The sequence below is a fragment of the Hylobates moloch genome, unplaced genomic scaffold (genome assembly GCF_009828535.3).
Source record: "Hylobates moloch isolate HMO894 unplaced genomic scaffold, HMol_V3 SCAFFOLD_2, whole genome shotgun sequence".
In the NCBI taxonomy this organism is placed as follows: Eukaryota; Metazoa; Chordata; class Mammalia; order Primates; family Hylobatidae; genus Hylobates; species Hylobates moloch.
The window spans coordinates 2,652,528-2,676,010 of NW_026652277.1; the positions used below are offsets into that span (position 1 = coordinate 2,652,528).

General features: G+C 40.8%; 1 protein-coding gene across 1 annotated transcript; it reads left to right on the plus strand.

The window, feature by feature from the left end:
- The first annotated feature begins 9,657 nt into the window (after positions 1 to 9,657).
- LOC116474554 (large ribosomal subunit protein uL22-like) lies at positions 9,658 to 10,275 on the plus strand. Its single transcript, XM_032754365.2, has one exon. It carries the CDS (start codon positions 9,687 to 9,689, stop codon positions 10,239 to 10,241), a length of 555 nt encoding a protein of 184 aa, XP_032610256.1. The 5' UTR covers positions 9,658 to 9,686; the 3' UTR covers positions 10,242 to 10,275.
- Positions 10,276 to 23,483: the final 13,208 nt, after the last annotated feature.

The following is a 23,483-nucleotide window of genomic DNA, read 5'->3' on the forward strand; positions in this document are numbered from 1 at the left end:
GGAAGAAAAGCGTGCTAATAGAATTTAAAATATTTTGAAAACATCCAGGCAGCCATGAAAATTTCAAGGAGACCAATAGATACTTGTAAGTCATTTCAGGGTTCACGTCTCTTCCATTATGTGGAGTGCTCAAAGCATATTTTTATTTTCATTTCCACCATATCCTAGTTTTTTTTTTTTTACAAAGATTGCCTATCGCTCTACAATTTTAAAATTCTTTAATTTGTTTAAATAGCAGAAGAAATAGCACAGAATATCAAAAGGCTGGTGAACGTTTTCTCATGAGCAGTTCCTCTGGTGCATCTCCTCTCCTCCCATTTGAGATTCTTTCCTCCACCACCAGGCTAGGGCTTCTTTCTCCACTAAGTCACTGGGAGCTTAACTCAACAAATGTTGGTCGAGTATCCACTGTGTAGAGACGAATAAGCCACAGTTCCGGCTTTAAGCTACCCAAGTCTGGGGAGCAGAGGCTCACCTCTGCAGGATACTCAAGATCTACCTGTGCATTCTTTGGAGATGGCTGTCAGCAGTGGCAATTAGACACTTGCTTATGAAACACTTGGTTAAATGTCCATTTTTCTCCTACTCTTTGTCTGCATTTCGTACCACTGTGTCCTCATTACCTTCTGCAGTGACTGACCAGAAATGAAAACGTGGTAATTACATGTTGAAAGGGGAACACTATAGACTGAATGCTCATGTCCCCCCAACATTCATATGGTGAAATCTTAACTCCCAAGGCAATAATATCAGGAAATGGAGACTTTTGGAGGTGATTGGGACATGAGATGGAGCTCTCAAGAATGAGATTAGTAAAAGGGACCCCAGAGAGCTGCCTTGCTCCTTTAACCGTGGGAGGATGGTGTGAGGTGGTTCCTTCAATGAACCAGAAAGCAGCTCTCACCAGACGCCAAATCTGCCACTCCCTTGACCTTGGACTTGCAGCCTCCAGAACTGTGAGAAATCAATATCTGTTGTACATAAACCGCCCAGTCTATGGCACTTTGTCATAGCAGCCCGAATGAACTAAGACAGCTCAGTAAATGAATGAAAGAATGAATCAAACAGAAGACCAGGTCACAGGAACTAAAAGGAAGTCCTCCCAGAAGCAGAATGTTGTCAGGGAAGAAGGAACAATGGCAGGAGGAACAACCTCAAGGCTGCTCTAGGACACCCAGGTCCAGGCTATGAGGCTACCTGTGGAGCTGGGCATCCTGCCAGGCCAGGTCAATGCCACAGGTGCCTGCCAGGGGCTGTGCAGCAGACCCCCTCTTGCTCAGGGAGCCTTCTTAGGACCAGCCTTCTGGACTGGCATTGGACAAGAGCTTCACAAGTGTCCTCACAGCAATTGCATCCGTGGGCCAGAAATTCCACTTCTAGAATCTTTCTTTAAGAAAAAGCAAAAGATTTAAAAAAAAAATCGATAAATAAAACAGAATATATGGTTGCAGAGAAATAAAAACTCTTTTACACTGTTGATGGGAATGTAAATTCATTCAACCATTGTGGAAGATGGTGTGGAGATCATCAAAGATCTAGAATAAGAAATACTATTTGACCTAGCAATCTCATTACTGGATATATACCCAAAGGAATATAAATCATTCTATTACAAAGATACATGAACATGTACGTTCACTGCAGCACTGTTCACAATATCAAAGACATAGAATCAACCCAAATGCCCATCAATGATAGACTGGATAAAGAGAATGTGGTACATATACACCATGAAATACTATGCAGCCATAAAAAGGAATGAGATCATGTCCTTTGCAGGGACATGGATGGAGCTGGAAGCCATCATCCTCAGCAGACTAATGCAAGAACAGAAAACCAAACACCACATGTTCTCACTTATAAGTTGGAGCTTAACAATGAGAACACATAGACACAGTGTTCTGTGTTCCCGAGGGGAATAAGACACCCTGGGGCCTGTTAGGGGTAGGGTTGGGGGTGGGAGAGCATTAGAAATATAGTTAATGCATGCTGGACTTAATACCTAGGTGATGGGTTGATAGGTGCAGAAAACCACCATGGCACATATTTACCTACGTAACAAATCTACCCATCCTTCACATGTATCCCAGAACTTAAAATAGAAAAAGAATCTTTAAAAACGAACAAAATATATATTATTTTCTGATAAAAATTGAAAACAACCCTGTAAAATCATTTATAAAATTTGTTTAACTTAGGAAAATTAGTTAAATAAATGAGGGCTCATTCATCCACTGAAATATATATATAGCCTTTCAAAACGAAATTGTTTAATACTAATTGATGTTACAAGAAATTCTCATTAAATGTTTTAAGGTCAAAATAGCAGTTTGAAAATCAGAAATAATAACTATTAAGGTTTTATTTTTATTTTCTCCAGATGTACTTCTACATTTTAAAGACAAAGTTTGGTTCCTACTTTATCTGTGAGTGATTGGTTAGGACTTACTAATGTTATTTTTATAATTGTATTTACAATGAGAAAAACTATTTGAAAATGTAAAATAGCTATTCCATTATCCGTGCCTGTGCACATCGGAAGTATAGTGGCCTTGAGTCTTTACAAGAGATGCTCAGTCATCTCAAATTTCAAAAAGGGCAAAGGGAGATGTGGAAGAAATGCCCTTCTTGTGTCTGCCTCATGCTTCTTTCCGTTCCAGGACTCTCCTCTTGATTAGCTTCCTGCTATCTACCTACACTGTCCCTGGGAGATCATCTGCAGTTCACAGTTCAGTGCTATCTGTGAACGGATGACGTGTAAGTCCATATACCTGGCCTCGGTCACTTTCGTGAGTGTCAGGCTACTTCAAACTAAAAGATCAAATTTCTCAGATTGGCCTAAAAAACCCTCTAGGAACTGGTCACTGCCTCTGTCTTCTCTATCAACATCAATTCCCCTAGCCCTGTCCAACACACACACATGTACACACATGCACACACATACGCACACATGCACACAAATGCACACACATATATATGCACCTTGAAGGCTCCAGCAGTGTAAATCTACTTTTCATTCTCTGATGAACACTATTTTGCATTTCCTTCCAGGATATACACCCCAGGAAACATACACAACAAATATGTTCACAAATAGCATTATTCAACATAGATTTCCCCCAATTGAGAAAATGGTAAATAACCATTGATAGTAGACTGGGCAAATTAATTGTAGTATAATAGTAGAATAGAATAGTAGAGCAGTAAAGTATGAACTGTGTGATGTAATGAACACAGATGCATCTCAACAGGAAAATATTGCAGAAAAGAGACAATCGCAGAGGAATATGTACAGAATATCCTATTTCCACACAGTTCCAAACCATGCAAAACTAAGTTATCTATGGCAGAAGGATATGAATGGATGGTGAAAATATAAAGAAATCAAAGGAATAATTAATATTAATGCCAGGAGAGTTGTCACCTAAAGAGGAGAGAGGGTGTGATAAAGTTCGGCTGCGTCCCCACCAAAATCTCATCTCGAATTGTAGTTCCCATAATCCCCACAGGTCGTGGGAGGGACCAGGTGGAGATAATTGAATTATGGGGGTGGTTTTCCTCATCCTGTTTTCATGATAGTGAGTTAGTTCTCATAAGAGCTGATGGCTTTATAAAGGGCTTTACCCCCTATATGCACCTAACAACAGAGCCCCAATTTAATTATTTGAGAAGAGAAATAGGTAATTTAATAATCATAGTTGGAGGCTTCCATACTATACTTTTAATAATGGATAAAACAACTAGACGGAATAGAGAAAAAGATGACTTGAACAACACTATAAACCAACTTGACCTAAGAGATATTTATAAAACACTTCACTGAAGAACAGAAGAATATTCTTTTCAAGTGCACCTGGACCATTCTACAGAATAGACCACAAAGTAGGTCATAAATAAGTCTTAATATATTTCAAATGAGCTAAGTTATATAATGTATGTTCTCTGATTACAATGGAATAAAATTAGAAATCATAACAAAAGAAAACTTGGGACATACACAAATATGTGGAAATTAACTTACTTCAAAACAACTAATGAATCAAGAAGAAATGAAAAGGGAAAATAAAATGCTTTGAGAAGATGATAATAAAATGACAGCATACAAAACTTCTGGAATGTAGTGAAAGCAGTGCTTAGAAGGAAATTTATAGTATTAAAGATCTGTATAAGAACAGAAGAAAGAACACAAATAAAAACCTAAGTATTCTTAAACTAAAAAAAGAACAGTAAAATGAACTCAAAGCCAGCATAAGAAAGGAAATACTAATGATTAGATTTAAAAATTAATAAAATAAAAAACAAAATTAGAAAAAACTTAAAAACTGTTTCTTCAAAAAGGTCAACAAAATTGATAAAACTTTAGCTAGAATAACAACAACAATAAAAATCCTGCCAAAATCAGGTATTAAAAAAGCCCCACTACTGTCAGCGTATAAAAACAAAAATAATCTAACACAATGATTCAGACAACGGTATGGCAATCAGTTAGATGGTCTAGTGAAATAGAAGAGAAACACACTGCCAAAGCTGACTAAAGTAGAAATAGAAAAGCTGAATAGACCTATTACCTGTAAATACAATGAATACATAATCACAATTTTTAAAAATCTTACAAAAACAAAATCAGTACCAGACGGCTTCACTGGTGAATTTGATCAAATAATTTATTAAAAAATAACATAATTCCTTTGCAAACTCTTACAAAACAAAAAGCATTGGGAATACTTTCCAATTTATTTTATAAGGTCATTAATACCCTGACACAACAAAACAGTCAAAGTTATCCTAATAAATATATAAAAATAAAAATAACCTACAGATCTTATATACCAGATAAATATAGAAACAAAAATTCTCAAAAAAATACTAGCAAACTGAATCTGGCAGCATATAAAAGGTGTATAAAACTTGGCACACCATGACCAAGTCTAATTGGTCCAAGAAACACAAGGTTGTTTCAACATATAAAAATAAATGTAGAAGTGAAATGCACAAGGTGGTAGAATAAGAAATCTCATCCTTTGTCTCCCCCAAAGAAAACAACGATGGAAATCATTACTAATGAAAATAGTTATTGGAGAGTTAGGGAGTACAGTTAAGCAGTTGCAGCAACACAGTGGAAAACGAAAGGAGAATAACAGCACAGAAAGGATAAAAAAAGAACAGCTTGTTTTTTTATGCATCATCCCATCGACCAAGCCAACACAGCTCAGCTCTAAGCAAACTCTCCAGCTCATGAGTTCACCTCCCGGGGGAAAAGAGATTAGAGTGAGTGATCAACTTTCCTAACTTTTCAGGACACTGCCCAAAGGACTCATTCCAGTTTCACCCCACCTAGATTGCTGGGGAGACTGACATAGATGAAACATTTAGAGATGGCTAGGAACAGAAGGATGAGAGTGATCAGTATCAGCCGTGTGACAAGATCCACCATGATTCCCAGTGGCCTGTCTCCAAAGGACCCGAGCAACCTTCACCACTGAGGATCTCAACAACCACTGAAACTGCTTCAATACCCTTGGAGAAGGAGCTGGTGCTATAACACTGCTGGCCAAAGCCACCCTGATACACACACACACAACCCATCTGCACACAATTGTGAAGCACCAGAGTCCAGCTCCATGGCTGCTCGGAAACCAGTTCCACTGCCTTACTCTGCATCCCCTTATCGCAAACCCTGGAGCCATGGTTACTCCAGGTATTGGTGCATTCTGGACCCAGGTTTCATGGTTACTCCACAATCACTCACACATCTGACACTGCCACCCTCCACTGTATGGTAGACCTAGAACAAAGAGAAATCTCTTCTAAGATGATTTCCCTATGAGGGTGAAAAAGAGAATAGTTTGATCCCAGCAGCCCTAGCTCCCAAAAACCGTACTGTCTTTATTGATGCTAACTTCAACCGACAGAACCATACAGAGAGTACACTGCAGTACTCTCGCTGGAGACGGAATTGTATCACACACCCAGTGCTTCTGTACTGACCTACAAGTGAAGGTTCTTCCTCACTGAAACTAATTTGTAAACTCTAGAAGAGGTGACTGTTCTATCAAATGTAGACATTGACGCAAAACTACATGAAACCCCTAAATTTAAGGAAACATAATACCACCAAAGGAACACAATAATTTTCCAGCAACTGACTCCAAAGAAATTGAGATCTAGGAATTGCTAGACAAACAATTCAAAATAATTGCCTTAAAGAATATCAGTGGGCTACCAGAGAACGCAGATAGACAACTAAAAAAAAAAAAAATCAGGAAAACAGTACATTTACAAAATTTAAAGTTCAACAAAGAGATTGAAATTACAAAAAAGAAACAAACAAATTCTGGAGATGATAAATACAGTGACTGAAGAAAAATTAATAGAGACTTTAACAGCACACTGAATAAGGGGAAGGAAGAATCAGTGTGAATTCATAGACAGATCACTTAAAACTACCCAGTCAGAGGGGAAAAAAATGAACAAGAAAGAAAAGAAAGGATCATCTCTTCAACAAATGCTGGGAAAACTGGATATCTATGTGTAGAAAAGTGAAATTGAACCTTTATCTCTAACATATACAAAAATTAACTAAAAATGAATTAAAGACTTAAATGTAAGACCTAGTATCATAAAACTACTAGAAGAACACATAGAGAAAAAGCTTTTTGATATTGGTCATTATTTTTTTGCATATGACACCAAGAAAAGCACAAATAAATAAATGGGATTGCATCAAAATAAAAGGCTTTTGAACATCAGAGAGAACAATCAACCGACTGAGTCAAAAGGCAAACTACAGAGTGGAAAAAAATTTGCAAACCATTTATCTGGGAATTAATATCCAATATATAAATAAGAAACACATGCAACCCAATAGAGAAATAACAATAATAACAAAATTTTTAAATGGGCAAAGGATCTGAACAGAGATTTTCAAAAGAAGACATACAAATAGCCATCACGTGTATGAAAAGTTTCTGAAACTCATTCTCCTCAGGAAAATGCAAATCAAAACCAAAATGAAATATTGCCTCCCACCTGTTAGAATGGCTGTAATTAGAAAGATGGAAGATAGTATGTGTTGGAGAGGATGCGGAAAATTAAAACCCTGTACATTGCTGGATTGAATGTAAATTGGTACAGCCATTATGAAAAACAGTATGGAGATTGCTCAACAAGTTAAAAATAAAGTTAGCTTATATAATTAGCTATCTCTTTCCTGGCATACATCCAAAGGAAATAAAATCAGTATGTCAAAAAGATATCTGCACTTCTATGTTCATTTCAGCATTATTCACAATAGATGAGATATGCAAACAATCTAAATGCTTGTCCAAAGAGAAATTAATTAAAGTGTAATATATATATATACACACACACAAAAATACATATATTTAATATATACACATATGTGTGTGTGGTTAATATATATATATAAACCACATTTTCTTTATTCATTATATACACACATATATATTTATTTATATTAAAGAAATGTATGTCACCTTTAAAAAAGAAATACTTTCTGTGATTTGAGACAACATGAATGTACTAGGACACGCTAAGTGAGAAAAGCCACGCACAGAAACTGAAATACTGCATGATCTCACTTCTATGTGAAATCTAAAATAGTCAAATTTAATGAACCAGTGATTAGAATGGCAGTTACCAGGGCCTAGGTGGAGGGTTGCAAAGTCTCAGTATGCAAGAATAATAATTTTGGAGCTCTAAAAGACAAATAAGCCAGTTAAACAATGGACAAAATATTCACTGGCTATTTCCCCAAAGAAGGTACATAAATGACCACTACACAGGAAAAGAATCTTAACATCATTGGTCATGAAGAGGATGCAAATGAAAATCTTGAGATACCAACTCATACCCATAAGGATGGCTGTAATAAAGAGAGACAATAACAAGTGTTTACAAAGATGTGGAGAAACTGGAGCCCTCACACATTGTTGGTGGGAATATAGAATAGAGTAGCCATTCTGAAAAAGAGCTTGGCAGTTCTCAAAGAGTTAAATATAGAGTGACTATCTTACCCAGCAATTCCACTCCTAGTTATGTACTGAAAATAATTAGAAGTTTTACCCACACAAAAACTTGTGACTATTTGTATTATTGACAGTATTAGTGACAATAACAAAAAACTGGAAAAAACCCAAATAGTCATAAATTGATGAATACATGAACAAAATGTGGTAAGTCTATACCATGGAATGTTATTTAGTCAGAAAAAAAGAATAAAGTTACAGCATAGACACACCTTGAAAAATTATGCTAAGTGAAAGAAATGAAACACAAAAACCCTACATTTTATAATTCTGTGTATATGAAACCTCCAGAATAGGCATGATGTGCTATAGATTTGTGTCCCCACCCAAATCTCATTTCGAATTGGAAGAGGGCCCTGCTGGGAGGTGATTGGATGATGGGGGTGGTGTCCCCATGCTGTTCTAGTCACAGTGAGTGAGTTCTCATGAGATCTAATGGTTTAAAAGGGAGTGGCACTGGCCGGGCACAGTGGCTCATGCCTGTAATCCCAGCAATTTTGGAGGTCGAGGCCATTGGATCACCTGAGGTCAGGAGTTCGAGACCAACCTGGCCAACATGGTGAAGCCCCATGTCTACTAAAAATACAAAAATTAGCCAGACGTGGTGGCAGGTGCCTGTAATCCCAGTTACTTGGGAGGCTGAGGCAGGAGAATCGCTTGAACCCGGGAGGCAGAGGTTTCAGTGAGCCTGAGATTACACCACTGCTCTCCAGCCTGAGTGACAGAGTGAGACTCCATCTCAAAAAAAAAGGAGTGTGGCACTTCTCTGCTTGTGCTCTCTCTCTCTCTCTCTCGTTCTCACTCTCACTCTGCCATGGTAAGATGTGAATTCTTCCCCTTTGCCTTCCACCATGATTGCATGATTATAAGTTTCCTGAGGTCTCCCAGCCATGCCTCCTGTTAAGCCTGCGGAACTGTCAGTCAATTAAACCTCTTTTCTTCATAAATTACCCCTCTCAGGTAGCTCTTTATGGCAGTGTAAGAACAGACTAATACGAGGCAAATCAGTGATTACAAGACACTGAAGTGGGGAGGGAATGGATAATGACTGCTAATTTGTCCAGGGTTTCTTTTTCTCCTAAGTCTGCTGATAAATACCAAATTGTATGTTTTTAGAAGGTGAATTTCATGGTCTGTATATTATAGTGCAATACACATACCGATATAAAAATAGCAAATGTTTTAAAAATGACGACAAAATGTGTCATCCCTCACTCTCTAGTGTTGCTAAGAAAGTTTGTGGTGAGTCGTTCACATCATTTGCTACTCAAACCAACTCTATTCAGACAGCGCTCAAAACCAAAGATGGCTTCAGTTAATCTCCCTGCGTTACTGGGATCCATCTCTCACATGTGAAGATTTGGGACTACTTTCTTTTCATTTCTTCTGCTTGAATCCCTGTCTGAAGCTCATGTTCCTTCGTTTTATTTGGTCCTTTCTCTAGTCCTCCCCCCACCTCTTTTTCCTGTTGTAAAGCATTAACTATAACATAAGTAATTGCTTGTACTTTTTTAAAAGGTGAATTTCATGGTACGTGTATTTCAGTTTTTTTCAAGAGTCAGTCTTCTTCCTTCAGAAGACAACATTAAAAAATAAATTGGCACTCTTTCCCTAAGCAGCCTGAGGTAATCTGTGAAAATGGTTCGCTATTCACTTGACCCGGAGAACCCCACGAAATCGTGCAAATCAAGAGGTTCCAATCTTCGTGTTCACTTTAAGAACACTCGTGAACCTGCTCAGGCCATCAAGGGTATGCATATACGAAAAGCCACGAAGTATCTGAAAGATGTCACTTTACAGAAACAGTGCGTACCATTCCGACGTTACAATGGTGGAGTTGGCAGGTGTGCGCAGGCCAAGCGGTGGGGCTGGACACAAGGTCGGTGGCTCAAAAAGAGTGCTGAATTTTTGCTGCACATGCTTAAAAACGCAGAGAGTAATGCTGAACTTAAGGGTTTAGACGTAGATTCTCTGGTCATTGAGCATATCCAAGTGAACAGAGCACCTAAGATGCGCCGCGGGACCTACAGAGCTCATGGTGGGATTAACCCATCCGTGAGCTCTCCCTGCCACATTGAGATGATCCTTACGGAAAAGGAACAGATTGTTCCTAAACCAGAAGAGGAGGTTGCCCAGAAGAAAAAGATATCCCAGAAGAAACTGAAGAAACAAAAACTTATGGCACGGGAGTAAGTTCAGCATTAAAATAAATGTAATTAAAAGGAAAAAAAAATAAAAGAATAAAAATAAATTGGCAACTTACAGATGAGGAGAAAATATTTCCAATACCTACATAGCATAAAAGACTTGGATCCAGAATATATAATAAACTCTTAAATGTCAAAGAAAGTAGATCATCCAAGTTTTTGATGAGCGAAAGACGTCAGCAGATAGATACTTCACAAAAGATGATACAGATGATATTTCGTTGGTAAATAAGTGCAAGCACAGATGTTTGACATTACTAATCATTAGGAAAATGCAAATTAAAACTACAGTGAGATATCAAAAACACAGCCCTAGAATGGCTAAAATTAAAAAGTTAGAAACTTCAAACTTGGCAAGGAGCTGAAGCAACTAGAAGTGTCGTATCCTGCTGGCGGTCGTGTAAAATGATGCTCGGAAAAACAGTTTGGCAGTTTGTTAAGCAGTTAAACATACATGCACCAAATTAATCAGAAGTTCCACCATAAGGTGTTTACCCAAGAAAAGCTAAAACACGTGCCCGCAAAAAGACTTAGAGAAGAAGGTTCATAACAGCCTTATTCCTAGTAAGAGAAAACTGGAAACAAATACATATGGAGAAAAGATTAAATTGTTTCATATATATATATATATAGAGAGAGAGAGAGAGAGAGAGGAGAGAGAGGAGAGAGAGAGAGAAAGTTGTATTGTTTTGTTTTTTGAGACAGATTCTTATTCTGCTGCCCTGGCTGGAGTGCTGTGGAGCCATCTCGGCTCACTGCAACCTCCACCTCCTGGGTTCAAGTGATTCTCCCGCCTCAGCCTCCCAAGTAGCTGGGAGTACAGGCACAGGCCACCAAGCCTGGCTAACTTTTGTATTTTTAGTAGAGACGGGGTTTCACCATGTTGGCCAGGCTGGTCTCAAACTCCTGACCTCACAAGATCCACCCAACTCAGCCTCCCAAAGTGCTGGGATTACAGGTGTGAGCCACCGTGCCTGGACTAATTTTCAATTCTCCAACAGCTTAACCACTGATAGCCTACTGTTGACCAAAAACCTTACCAATAATATAGTGAATTAACACATAATTTCTATGTTAAGTTTTATATGTGGTATTTTTACAATGAAGAAAGCTAGACATAAGAAATGGTATTGAAATCATAAGGAAGAGAATGTATACTATTCATTAAGTAGAAGTGGATCATCATAAAGGTCTTCTTTCTCCTTGTTTTCATATCGAATGAGCTGAAGTGGAGGAGGAAGAGGAGAGGTTGGTCTTGCTGTCTCAGGAGTAGCAGAGGTGGAATAGAATCTCCCTGGAAGGGGCCCCTTGAAGTTCAAACTCATGTTGTTCGAGGGTTAGCAGCACTTCCCTAACTAAATGCCTAAAAACACACCAAAACAATTCATAAATTTAAAACTCACATAAATATTTTATTACTCAAAGAAGAAATCATAAAGTAAATGGGAAATACTTTGGAATAAGTTGCAATGAAAAACATTAAAAATTGTGATATGCTGCTGAAACCCTACTTAGGAAAAAATTAGACCCAAAAAAGTAAGAAAGGCAGAAATTGATGACTTAAACATTCAAATTCAGAATGTATCCAAAAAACAAGAAGATAGACCCAAAGAAAATAGGTAATAAAAAATAATCAAGAGAAGTGCAGAAATCAATAAGATAGTAATACAAAGATACAAGATACAATAGAAACTTACAAATGGATAGAAAATTGCCTGAAAGTGTGTATTGCACACTGTTAACAGCAGTTACCTCTCTGAGGAGAGAAGAGTGAAATTGAAGTCAGGGTGTGGTGATAAGCTATAAGAAGAATTTTTTCCCCTTCTTTATTTTGAGACAGAGAGATGTATAAATGCAAATATCAAATTGCCATTTACATAATAAAATTATATTTATTTTAATGTAAAAATAAGTATGAAAATATGGTTTTCATGTTCTGAAAAAAATTGTCAAGAAGATGGAATGAGAGGAGAGAGAAGGAATAACAGGAGCACCTTGTGCCTCGGCAGAGTGTTGGGGAGGCACCGCTAGCCTCTGGCGTCTCTGTCTTCATTTCTGTTCTCACTCTTTCACCCTGAGCTCTCTGACGGCCTCAAGCTGTCTTACTTTTGTGTTCCATTCAAGCCTTTATAGGAAGTGCCCAATTCTATTCTTCTTCCCTGCATGGCTTCATTTCATTTTCATATCCTAACACACATTTAGAAGAAAACAAATGTGACTGGACCAAATCATAATAAAGCACTAACAGCATTTGGCAGTTCTCATGGGATGTAATATTTAAAATCATGTTTCTGCAGCCAGTCAAATCTCTAAATGGTATAACATCATGCAAGAAAAATAAAGTGAAAATAACAGTTTCAGTCATTCCACGGATATTTACTGTATGGCTACTATGTTTCAGGCACTGTATTCAGTCTTAGTTTTATAGGGATGAAAACAAAATTTAAAAAGAAGGTTCTTCAGTGACAATACATTGTTGCTAGAAACAAAAAGCAGATAAAGGGAATACAATAATTACAGATACATTCTCCCATAGGTAAAGAGGATTAAAATAATGATAGATAGATAAATAATGGTGTTCTCTGGATGACATGAGACTTATACTCTAGTGGAGGACAGAGAATACCTTCCCTGGGAGACAGTATTAATATGATGTTTCTAAGATAAGAGGAAGTAAGCCCTCAAAAAAAAAAATGGAAGCAAAAAAAAAATGCTGCAGGCACATGAATGAAAGCATGTGCAAAGGTCCTGGGGTAGAAAATGTCTCAGCCCATCTGAGCAACACAGAGAAAATTGACGTGACAGCAGCATGATGAGTGTGTGGCACAGGCTGGTGAGAGGACGTGCAAGAAACACAGCAAGGCCCACATCACATCAGTCCTCCTGGGCTGTAAGGCACTGTGTACACTTTATTCTTATTTAGCACAGAGAATAGATAGAAAATAGATCGGAGGAGCAGAGGACTTCCTCTGAGCTTCTTAACTCTCCTGTGTAACAAATCCTACCCACATCATATGCTGTTATTTTTCTAGATCTGTGGTCATCGGATAGCTGTAAATCTTGACTCTCCTCTAAATTATTAATTATTATTAATTTTATTATTATTTTGAGACAGAGTTTTGCTCTGTCACCCGGGCTGGACTGCAGTGGCACACTCTTAGCCTCCCGGGTTCAAGCAATTCTCCTGCCTCAGCCTCCCGAGTACCCGGGATTACAGATGCACACCACCACACCCAGCTAAAAATTTTTTGTATTTTTAGTAGAGACAAGTTTCACTATGTTGGCCAAGCTGCTCTCAAACTCCTGACCTCAAGTGATTCACCTGCCTCAGCCCCCCAGAGTGCTAGGATTACAGGCATGAGCCACCACGCCCAGCCCTTCTAAATTATTAACTCGCTCTCTCCTAAGCATGAGGTGTGTCTCATTTTTCTTTGCTATCCATTCCACGATGCAGAAAGCATAGCTGGTATTGACTTTGTTGGATCCAGTGAGCAGGCTGCCACCCCTTCTCCCAGGTGTCAGTGCTTGGATGGCTGTGAGACAGGGCTCTCAACGTGTTCATAAAAGCCTAGGTCAGGGCCCATGCATCCGACTGCTTTATGGCTCTTGACATGGCTTGCCCGTTACATTTAACAGCCCCTTACTTGCTGCCACATTTTTTCTTGTTGGACCACATAAAGGAGCCCACAGGCTATGCAAGATTACTCCCAATTTAGAGAGCTCTGCAACCATCAGGAAAAAAGAGCAAGAAAGTTCCAGGAGTTCTACATTCTTAAACGTCAGGGTGGACCCTTCTGATTAAACTAACTATGTGCTTTAAATTGAATATGTAAAACATGGCTCAGGTTGGTCAGCCCTGTAAGAGCAATCAGTTCAGACAGAGAGAGTTAATCTAGAGTGTTCCATCCTTCACTCACAATGGCTCTCGAAATCAATGCCTTCTCTCAGAGACAGGGGAAACCTATGTCGATCGACAAGCTGAATGCAAACATCCCTTGCTTTTCTATCATAAATAACATATCTAGGTAAGAAAATTATATGTGATTGCATCTCTCTTTTGTTCAGCTCTTTTTTTCTCTCTCTAGCCTGCCATACAGCCCATGAGCTTACCACCAAGGAGGCAATTATTTTTGAGTAAGAAAAGCTGACTCCATAGTGACCTAATCCAGACAAGCCAAATTAACTCAGGTCAGAAAAATTGCCCAAACCCTATCTTTCTAAGAGTTTAAATCCCAGATCACCTTGTTTACCTCTGCCTGCAGATCAGTCACAGCCGATTAGCACCAAGCCAATCTGAAAATCAGACTCTCAGCAGCACCAGTCATCTTGAACGTGGCCATCAGCTTGACTGTAAATAAAGAGACTCTCCGAGAATGAAAAACCTGCCCCCAAAATGGCAGGTTCGGCCTCTGGAGGAGAAGCTGACATTTCTACTTTTGTCCTATTCAATTAAAATTGCCCACTAAGTAAGGCAGAAAATCAGCTACGGAGGATGTCAACAGCTCCAAGGTGAATGGCTGAGATAGGTCACCCCAAGGAGCCACACCAACCGGAGAAGAGAACTGGAGAAACCAAGACTGTTGCAGCTTTGGGGTGAAACGTCTCAGTTTCACAGGGGAAAGGCCTCAGAGTGACCCCTGAGCAGTGACTTCTTTGTGCCAGTGCCCTCTCATCACGGAAAAGCTAAACTACCCTAACTCTGTCATTCTAGGGAGGGAACAGTTCACACCTTTAGATGTGGCCAGTCCCCTCTCATCACGGAAAAGCTAAACTACCCTGACTCTGTCATTCTAGGGAGGGAACAGTTCACACCTTTGGATGTGGCCAGTCCCCTCTCATCACGGAAAAGCTAAACTACCCTGACTCTGTCATTCTAGGGAGGGAACAGTTTGCACCTTTGGATGTGGCAGTCTGACTTAAAAAGGCAATATCTGCAAAAATGCAAAAGCTGGTTAAAATAACAAAAAGCTGAGCCCGTGCTGGTGCTCCACACTCCAAGCGAGGCGTGCGTGATGGAGAGTTTTATATCACTAGGGCAAAAATCTGTCCCAGTGTGCCAGGACAGGGGAGGTCCCTGGGAGGCAAAGCCTTCCCGCTGTAACACCAGGGTCATCCTAGCTACTGTGATGAAACGAGCTGTGGAAGGGGGTGCTCATTAGGGCTGGAAAAGACCTGAGACACACAGGCTGGGCTTCACAGGTCATTTCTGGTAAGAAAGTGGAGTCCGATTTGATCTCTAATCCAAGCAGGTGAACGGGGGCCATGAGGAAATACATCTCTCTTAGTTACCTGGTGAGCAATGGAGCTCCAATTTGATCTCTAATCCAAGTTCTAATCGTGAACGGGGGCCACGAGGAAAACCATCTTTTTTTTTTTTTTTTGAGACGGAGTCTCACTCTGTACCCCAGGCTGGAGTGCAGTGGCGCGATCTCGGCTCACTGCAAGCTCCGCCTCCCAGGTTCGCGCCATTCTCCTGCCTCAGTCTCCCGAGTAGCTGGGACTACAGGCGCCCACCACCACCCCCGGCTAATTTTTTGTATTTTTAGTAGAGACGGGATTTCACCGTGTTAGCCAGGCTGGTCTCGATCTCCTGACCTCGTGATCCGCCCGCCTCGATCTCCCAAAGTGCTGGGATTATAGGCTTGAGCCACCGCGCCCGGCCGGAAAACCATCTTTTAGTTTTCAGAAAGCAGTCGTCCTGTGAGAAGACAGCATGGGGAAGAGTGAGTCCTAAAGAGAACTTTGGCTCAAGTGTGAAGGAACGTGTCTTGGTCCTGACAGGCTGGTCCCTCCTGTGAAAACTGGGGAGGTGGGAAGGAGGGCACAGTGCTGAAGTCATGAGTCTAATGTGGGGAAGTGAGACGGGAATCCTGCCTTGCCATTGCAGAACCTTGACAGAGCCAAGTTCCTGTTAGTTTTACCTTCGCTTTCTTCCCTAGAGTATCTTGAAATCCTTCCTCACCCCCCTATTTCAATCACCGGTCAGTCATGGCAGCTCTGTGTGGACCCTTTATCAGACCTAATGAAATTCATGTAAATGAAGAATCTGACCCACAATCCTACAAGTTGATGCATCCAATGGGAACTTTTTGCCTCGTGGCATATTGGTCTTCTGGTTCCTTACCTCTGAATAGAAGTTTAATCATCACTGTCGAGGTTAGACACAGCTGCATGTGCAAAGACTCTCCTGGGCATCTACCGAGCGCTTCACCTTTGTGTTCTGTGTAACCCTAAGAGAAATGAGGCACCAGGGAACAGCCACGTCAGATCCTTTCTTCCCTAAAAAAACTCCCAATTGCTCCACTAAAAAAAATTTTTTAAAAGCAAATCTTGCATGAAACTCTAAGTCCCACCCTGTCATGGTGCCAAATCATGTACACTCAGATTGGATTTTATGCTACTTATGTTTCCTAGCCACTTTGTGTTTTGTTTGTTTTGTTTAGTTTGGAGACAGAGTCTTGCTCTGTTGCCCAGGCTGGAATGCAGTGGCATGATCTCTGCTCACTGCAACCTCCGCCTCCTGGGTTCAAGTGATTCTCCTGCCTCAGCCTCCCCAGTAGCTGGGATTACAGGCACCCACCACCACGCCCAGCTAATTTTTGTATTTTTAGGAGAGACGGGATTTCACCATGTTGGGGTGGCTGGTCTTGAACCCCTGACCTCAGGTGATCTGCCCGCCTCGGCCTCCCAAAGTGCTGGGATTACAGGTGTGAGCCACTGCGCCCAGCCCTTTTTCTAGCTATTTTGTGTAGGGACGTTTCTAGCTCATGTTTTCAGAAGTCACGATCAGTGGCAGGCCTGTCTTCTGTGTTTTCCATGGGCGTTCATAAAAGTCCTAATGAAGGAGAAACACGGCCAACGAGGTGTCATTTTGGGGCTTGACTTCCAGGTGCTGCTGCCTTTGGGTTAACCCATTTTGATAAAAGTGTAACATTGTTCACTTTTAAAAAATATTGGCCAAGCGCGGTGGCTCACGCCTGCAATCCCAGCACTTTGGGAGGCCGAGGCGAGTGAATCACCAGGTCAGGAGTTCAAGACCAGCCTGGCCAAGATGGTGAAACCCCATCTTTACTAAAAATACAACAATTAGCTGGGCATGGTGGTGCGTGCCTATAAACCCAGCTACTCTGGGAGGCTGAGGCAGAGAATTGCTTAAACCAGGAGGTGGAGGTTGCGGTGAGCTGAGATGGTGCCACTGCACTCTAGCCTAAGCAACAGAGTAAGACTCTGTCTCAAAAATAATAATAATTATATATATATATCTATATATGCAACATGAGAAGTTATTAAAACTTGAGGGATTTGGAGGGGTTGTTGATCTTCTTTACTCTTCCCTAGAGGGAACATTAATACACATATCTTAAATGAATAAGGACATGGAGGGCGATCTCCGAAAGCCCTTTATTGCCATCTTCAGATGATTCTCAGAGGCCGAGTGAGTCAGTAAGTCCGAGGTGCACTCCTCAGAGACACATCGAAAAATTCACCCTTTCCGTCATCAAACAAATTGGAATCCAAGCTTCAATTTTAGGAAAACGCCACTAATGATGGAATGAATATTTTCATAGTATTTATAAATTACCACATTTCCAGCGCCTTCTGTTCCCTCATGTGGCCTAAGCATTTCCAAAAAATATTATTGGTTACAGAAATGTTAAAAATAAAATCAGCCTTATTTTCTCTGTAAAGACCTAATGAGATAATTACTATAGGTAGCCTCAATCTCAGGATAACAGGATTTTAAGACACCTGCTGGTATGGGCTGGTTGTGCTGAGTCTGGCCTGGAACAGGGAGGTGAGAAGGGGCTCTCAGTGTTGATGGAGCCTGGGTCGCCTTTCTTTGACATGAAGCTTGTAAATATGGCCATGCAGAGCCAAAGCCTCCACTCCCTCTTTAAACAGCCTTTCATTTCTCTCCTGCATCCTTCATCCCTCCTGCTCGGGACTATAAAAGAACAGCCTGCAACCCCCCTTCGCGCTGCCAGCCCTGGGTCCTCCCGGCCCCCCAGCTCCACTTCCCTGACCTGCCGCCCCCGAGATCACAGAAGCTCATTATTCCCCTGGGAGCTCACTCACCTCTGGTGGTAACCATTTCCTCCGCAGACACAGCATTTCTATGAAAGGCTTTCCTCCGCTTTCATCCAATCTAGGTTGCAGGCCTATTTCGTAACATTAATTCTCTCCCTCTCCAACAGCCACATCAATTCAATACTTTATAAACTATTTCAGGGAGCCGATTTATCAGGCCTGACAGTGCTGCACGCTGAAATAAACAGCACGGCCTCGCCCGGCGCACTCCATGGTTCCTATTTATCATTATTTAATTCAAGGGCCTAAAATTCTCTGACATTATTAATAGTAAGATGAATCACTGGAAAACCACAGAATCTGTGACCACCGAGGCTGAAATAACCCATTTCGGTGGAAAGGTCTGTGCGGAATGGCCTCCTCCCAGGGCTGGCCTCTGTCATCAGCAGCACCCTGTGCGTGGGAGGTGGGGCAGGGGAGCATGAAGCTCCCCAGGAGTCAGGTTCTTCCAGGGCAATTCTCGCCCAAGCAGCTCTCACCAAGACTGAGAGGGAGGGAGGGGATGGGGTGTGGGGACGGTCCGAGTGCTCCACCACAGGACTCTTTGCTGTGTCTGTCACTCGACTTTAAAAGCACTAACGTAAGCTGGTTTGCACTTGATTAACCACTTGTCTGCACTTGAACTTGGGTAGGAGCTGGACCTGGAAGTCTGCTGGTTAATTACGAGAACTCTATCCCTTGGCAATTTGGGGCCACCTCATCAGATATTCAGGGTGCGTTCCAATGCCCAACTTCAGTTTTTCAGCTCTCATTTTTTGCATGTTATTACAATTTTTGAATTTAAAGAAAAAGACATTTCCACTTCTAAATAGGTTTTCGTTTTTAAAAGAAACCACTAAGGGAGAAAAAGAACCCTAAGAAGGAATTTGCTAATCTTTTGCTCTGAGATCCAGAGGAAACAGTGAATATTACAAGTGGATCATCTCTGGGACAAGGTTAATGTCTTCAGCAAAGCTATGGAGCGAATATAACAATAGAATGATTCCTCAAATAATGATCTGTTTCTTTTTTAAGCCAAGTAGGATAATCTTTATAAAAGAAAAACCCTTTGAAGTGATTTTTAAAGGTTATAATTTTATAGTTGACCCAAGAACGATCAAGTAGGATTAAAATTAAATCTTCTCAATCTTAAATATTTGATGAGAAATAAAGTGCTTGACTTTTCCAAGCAAATTCTCCCAGAAATACCAGAAGGGTTAGTTCTTATAATTAACTTCAGCTAACTGTACAAATGTAAGCCCATGTTCTCAAGTTCTATTTTCTGGAGAGAAGAAAGAATATCAGGTCAGTCCACTTTACATAATGAAGTTCATTCGTTTTTTTTTTTCCTTCAGCAAACCCATCGTATACCAGGCACTGTGCCATAAGCAAAGAGAACAGGATACAACTCTCACCATCATTGCTAATATTTATTGGTAACAGCAAACACCAGACAAAGCACTGTGCATTTTGCACTATGATGTTTACTCTTCCCTGGAGGGGCACATAATTTGATAATATAGTCACAGAGAGTAAGTCTTATCTCTTCTAGACTGAACAACACTTTGTTGCCTCCAAGACTTTATTTCTTTAAGGTTTTTAATTTATTCTTTTAATTGACAACCAATAATTGTATATATCAGTAGGGTACAATGTGATATTTTGATGTGTATATACGTATAAATTGTAGAAAGATTAAACTGAGATAATTAACATACTTGTGACTTCACTAACTCATCATTGTGTGTGTGTGTGTGTGTGTAGCAAAAATGTCAAAAATCTGTTCTTTTAGCAATTTTGAAATACACAGTACATTATTATAAATTGTGGTCACCACGCAGTGAAATCGATCACCAAAACCTATTCTTCTGGTCTTAATTTGTACCCTTTAATCAATGTCCGCCCTTTCACTGCCCCTCCTGCTCCCTAGCTTCTGATAATGCCTTTCTACTTCTTGTTTGTGTGAGACTGGATTTTTCGATTCCGCATGTGACTGAGGTCATGCAGTACCTGTTTTTCTGCGCCAGGCTTATTCCACTTAGCATGAGTCCCGGGTACTTGTCTCTGTTTCCTCAATGCTCCTCTAAATGTCGACAGGGCCAAATAAAATGTTCTACTTAGCTATGATCACACAACTTTTTCTTCCACTAACATTAAGCAAATTCCACATTGCCAACAGAAGCTTTATTTAGGAAGCATATACGGCACTGTTGGGGAGAGAAACTAACATGAATGAGTTCACACATTGATGTGGATACTCTCTGTTCAACCTGTCTCCCAAAATGTGTCTTTATCAGCTGCTGCTTCATTTAATGGCAGGTGCCATTTATACCTCATTTAAGGAGTAACCAAGACTTGCTGGATAAAGGATGGCCATGCACACTTCAGTTTCTGGCATGATGTGTAAGAAGCTTGGAAGTTGTCACTCGATTCTAAAACAACAAACAACGAAAAGCTCAACAAACTGAAAATCAACAACTTCTTAGAGTCAGAGAGAACTGAGGTCACAGTGCAAATCCCTGTCCCCTAGATTGGAGAGCTAGGTAGACACAGAGAATCACAACTTCCCAGAGTAGAAATTCACTTATGAGCAGAAACTTCCACAAGAAGCAGTATCTCAGTACATCACATCCTGCTTTCAACAAAGAACTACAAGATATACTAAGAGACAAAACACACAGGTGAGCATCAGAACCAGAACCACACATGGCAGACGGGTTGGAGTTCTCAGACAAGGAAATGCAAAAGAACTTGGATTGATATGCTAAGGGCTAGAATGGAAAAAGGTGGGTGCTGTGCAAGAAGGGTAAGGTAAGCAGAAAGATGGAAACAATAAGAGTCAAAAGGAGATATTAGAAACCAAAACATTTTAACAGAAATGCACATTTTCGATGGGCTCATCTATAACTGGTCACAGCCGAGAAAAGGATGGGCCATGCTGAAACCCTACAGGGACCCCTTCCCTGAGATTGCTCAGTGGTCCTGGATTTTCCTAGCACCTTCCCTCTGGCCTCAGCTACATGTACTGAAGGCAGAGTGGCTCATGAACACTCTGCATCGTACCACACAGACTAGGACATCCTGCTGAGGTAAGAAAGCCCTGGGAATGGGACTATTTCCAAGCCCTTAACAATTTTTGAAGATCCAAAAGTATTCTGCAGCCAGGCGAGGTGGCTCACACCTGTAATTTCGGCCCTTTAGGAGGCCAACACAGGAGAATCACTTGAGCCCAGGAGTTTGAGACCAGCCTGGGCAACAAAGCAAGACCCCATCTCTACAAAAATTTTAAAGAAATTAGCTGGGCCTGGTGGCACATGACTGTAGCCCCAGCTACTCAGGTGACCAGGGTGGTAGGATCGTTTGCACCCAGGAGTTCGAGGCTGCAGTGAGCTAAGATCATGCCACTGCACTCCAGTCTGGGTGACAGAACAAGACCATTTCAAACAACAGCAATAACAATGAACCAACCAAGGAAAAGTATTTTGCTATTGTTTATTCCTTTCTAATGATCTTGTCACTCAATTCAATGAACATAACAGTATTAGGAATAAAGCAATCAGTCTAGTAAAATAAAAAAAATCTTATTCAATTATAAGCAAATTCAAAGAAATACTTTTATAAGTAACAAGGATGAATCAATTAAGAACAAAGCACCTTCCCCCACACAAATGTTCATGGTTTTTCTAACAAAACAAAATTATCAATTTATCAGGGGTAATATGCTTTGCAGAATTTGGGTACTAAATTATACAGAATGTACCCATAGAGATTCCATTCATTTTTGGATTACTGATATGAACTATCAACTGTCAAAACTCGACAACACCTGTAATGAGAGTCCCTCGTTGTGTGAAACGTTCTTAGCTTTTGTTCATTGGCTCTCAAATACTGGGAAATCGCCATCTATCACAAAATATATTCTTGGTAGCTGTGCCTCTAGGCTCCTCATCCCATGCAAAATCATAGTTTATCAAAAAGCAAACTCAGACACCTAAGTAACAAACTTTCAAATCATGTTCATAGACTACGCTTAGCCTTGTCTTAACTTTCCTGTAGTCTCTGAGCTTGTGTGCTTAGCTGAACAGTTGGAAAGAAGACAGGTCAGAGAATACATCAACCCTTGGTCTTACCTAAAAGTAACCAGTTTGAGTATGAACTCAAATGTGCATTTTGGTTAGATCCTGTGAAGAAGGGTTGTTACTGGCATCTGCAAGAAAGCAGTAGCAAGGTTAACATAAAACTAAATCATCAGATGGGCCCCAGGAGTTAAAGCCTCACATGTCCTCTTACGTCACATCCAACGTGTTTCCTTCCCTTCACCTGAATTTGACCTCCTCCTATGTCATGTGTCTAAACTTGACGTGGCAAATTGCCAAGCATCCCCAAGTCTTCACCCTTTCCAGTGTCCCCACACTTCATCACATGGCTCTGTAGCGTCCTCCCATCTGGTTGGGGTGTTCCATGCATCCTTTCATGCCAGACTCAGCCCTGTGAAGGGCTTGGGTGGGCGGTCACCAGATGTGATTCAAGCAAAGCCTTGGCAAAGCCCGTGTGTATGTCCCCCTTCTGCTCCTGCACTCTGTGGCTGCCCTCGGAGCCTGCCCAGGGGAGCCTGTGAAGAATGAGACCTTAGTGGTCTTCATTGTTCTATCAATATCCAACCTACTGCCAGATTAGTGGGCAAATCTAGCTGAGACCAAAAAATCACCCATTGAGAACAGCCACAGTTGCCTGGACACGCAGACTCATGAGCTAACTGAGGCCGCTTGTTGTAAAACACTGAGTTTCAGCATGGTTTGCTGCCTAACATCGTTGTGGCAGTAGATAACTAAGACTCTTGGTTTGGCTGTTTGGTTCTACTCTCTTCCGTTTCTTGCCTAGGATGCTATTCTCTCACCTTCCCTTTAGTGTATCAGTCATATATAACCCACCACGTAACAAACAGCCCCCAAATCTCAGTGGCTCACAACAACAAACATTTGTTTCTTATGTAATTAAGGGCTGAGGGTTGGCTGGGCCTCTGTTCTGGGCTGTGGAGCCACTGCAGGTTGCCTGCATCGTGGACCTTCTTGTTTTAGGACCCACAATGAGGATGTGATGTCCTCGTGAGAGACGGGGGGAGCACAGAAGCTGCTCCAGACTTCGAAGTTGCATTGAAGCC

What these genes read in the sequence shown, in the direction of transcription:
- LOC116474554 (XM_032754365.2), top strand. Translation starts at nt 9,687, where the DNA reads ATGGTTCGCTATTCACTTGACCCGGAGAACCCCACGAAATCGTGCAAA.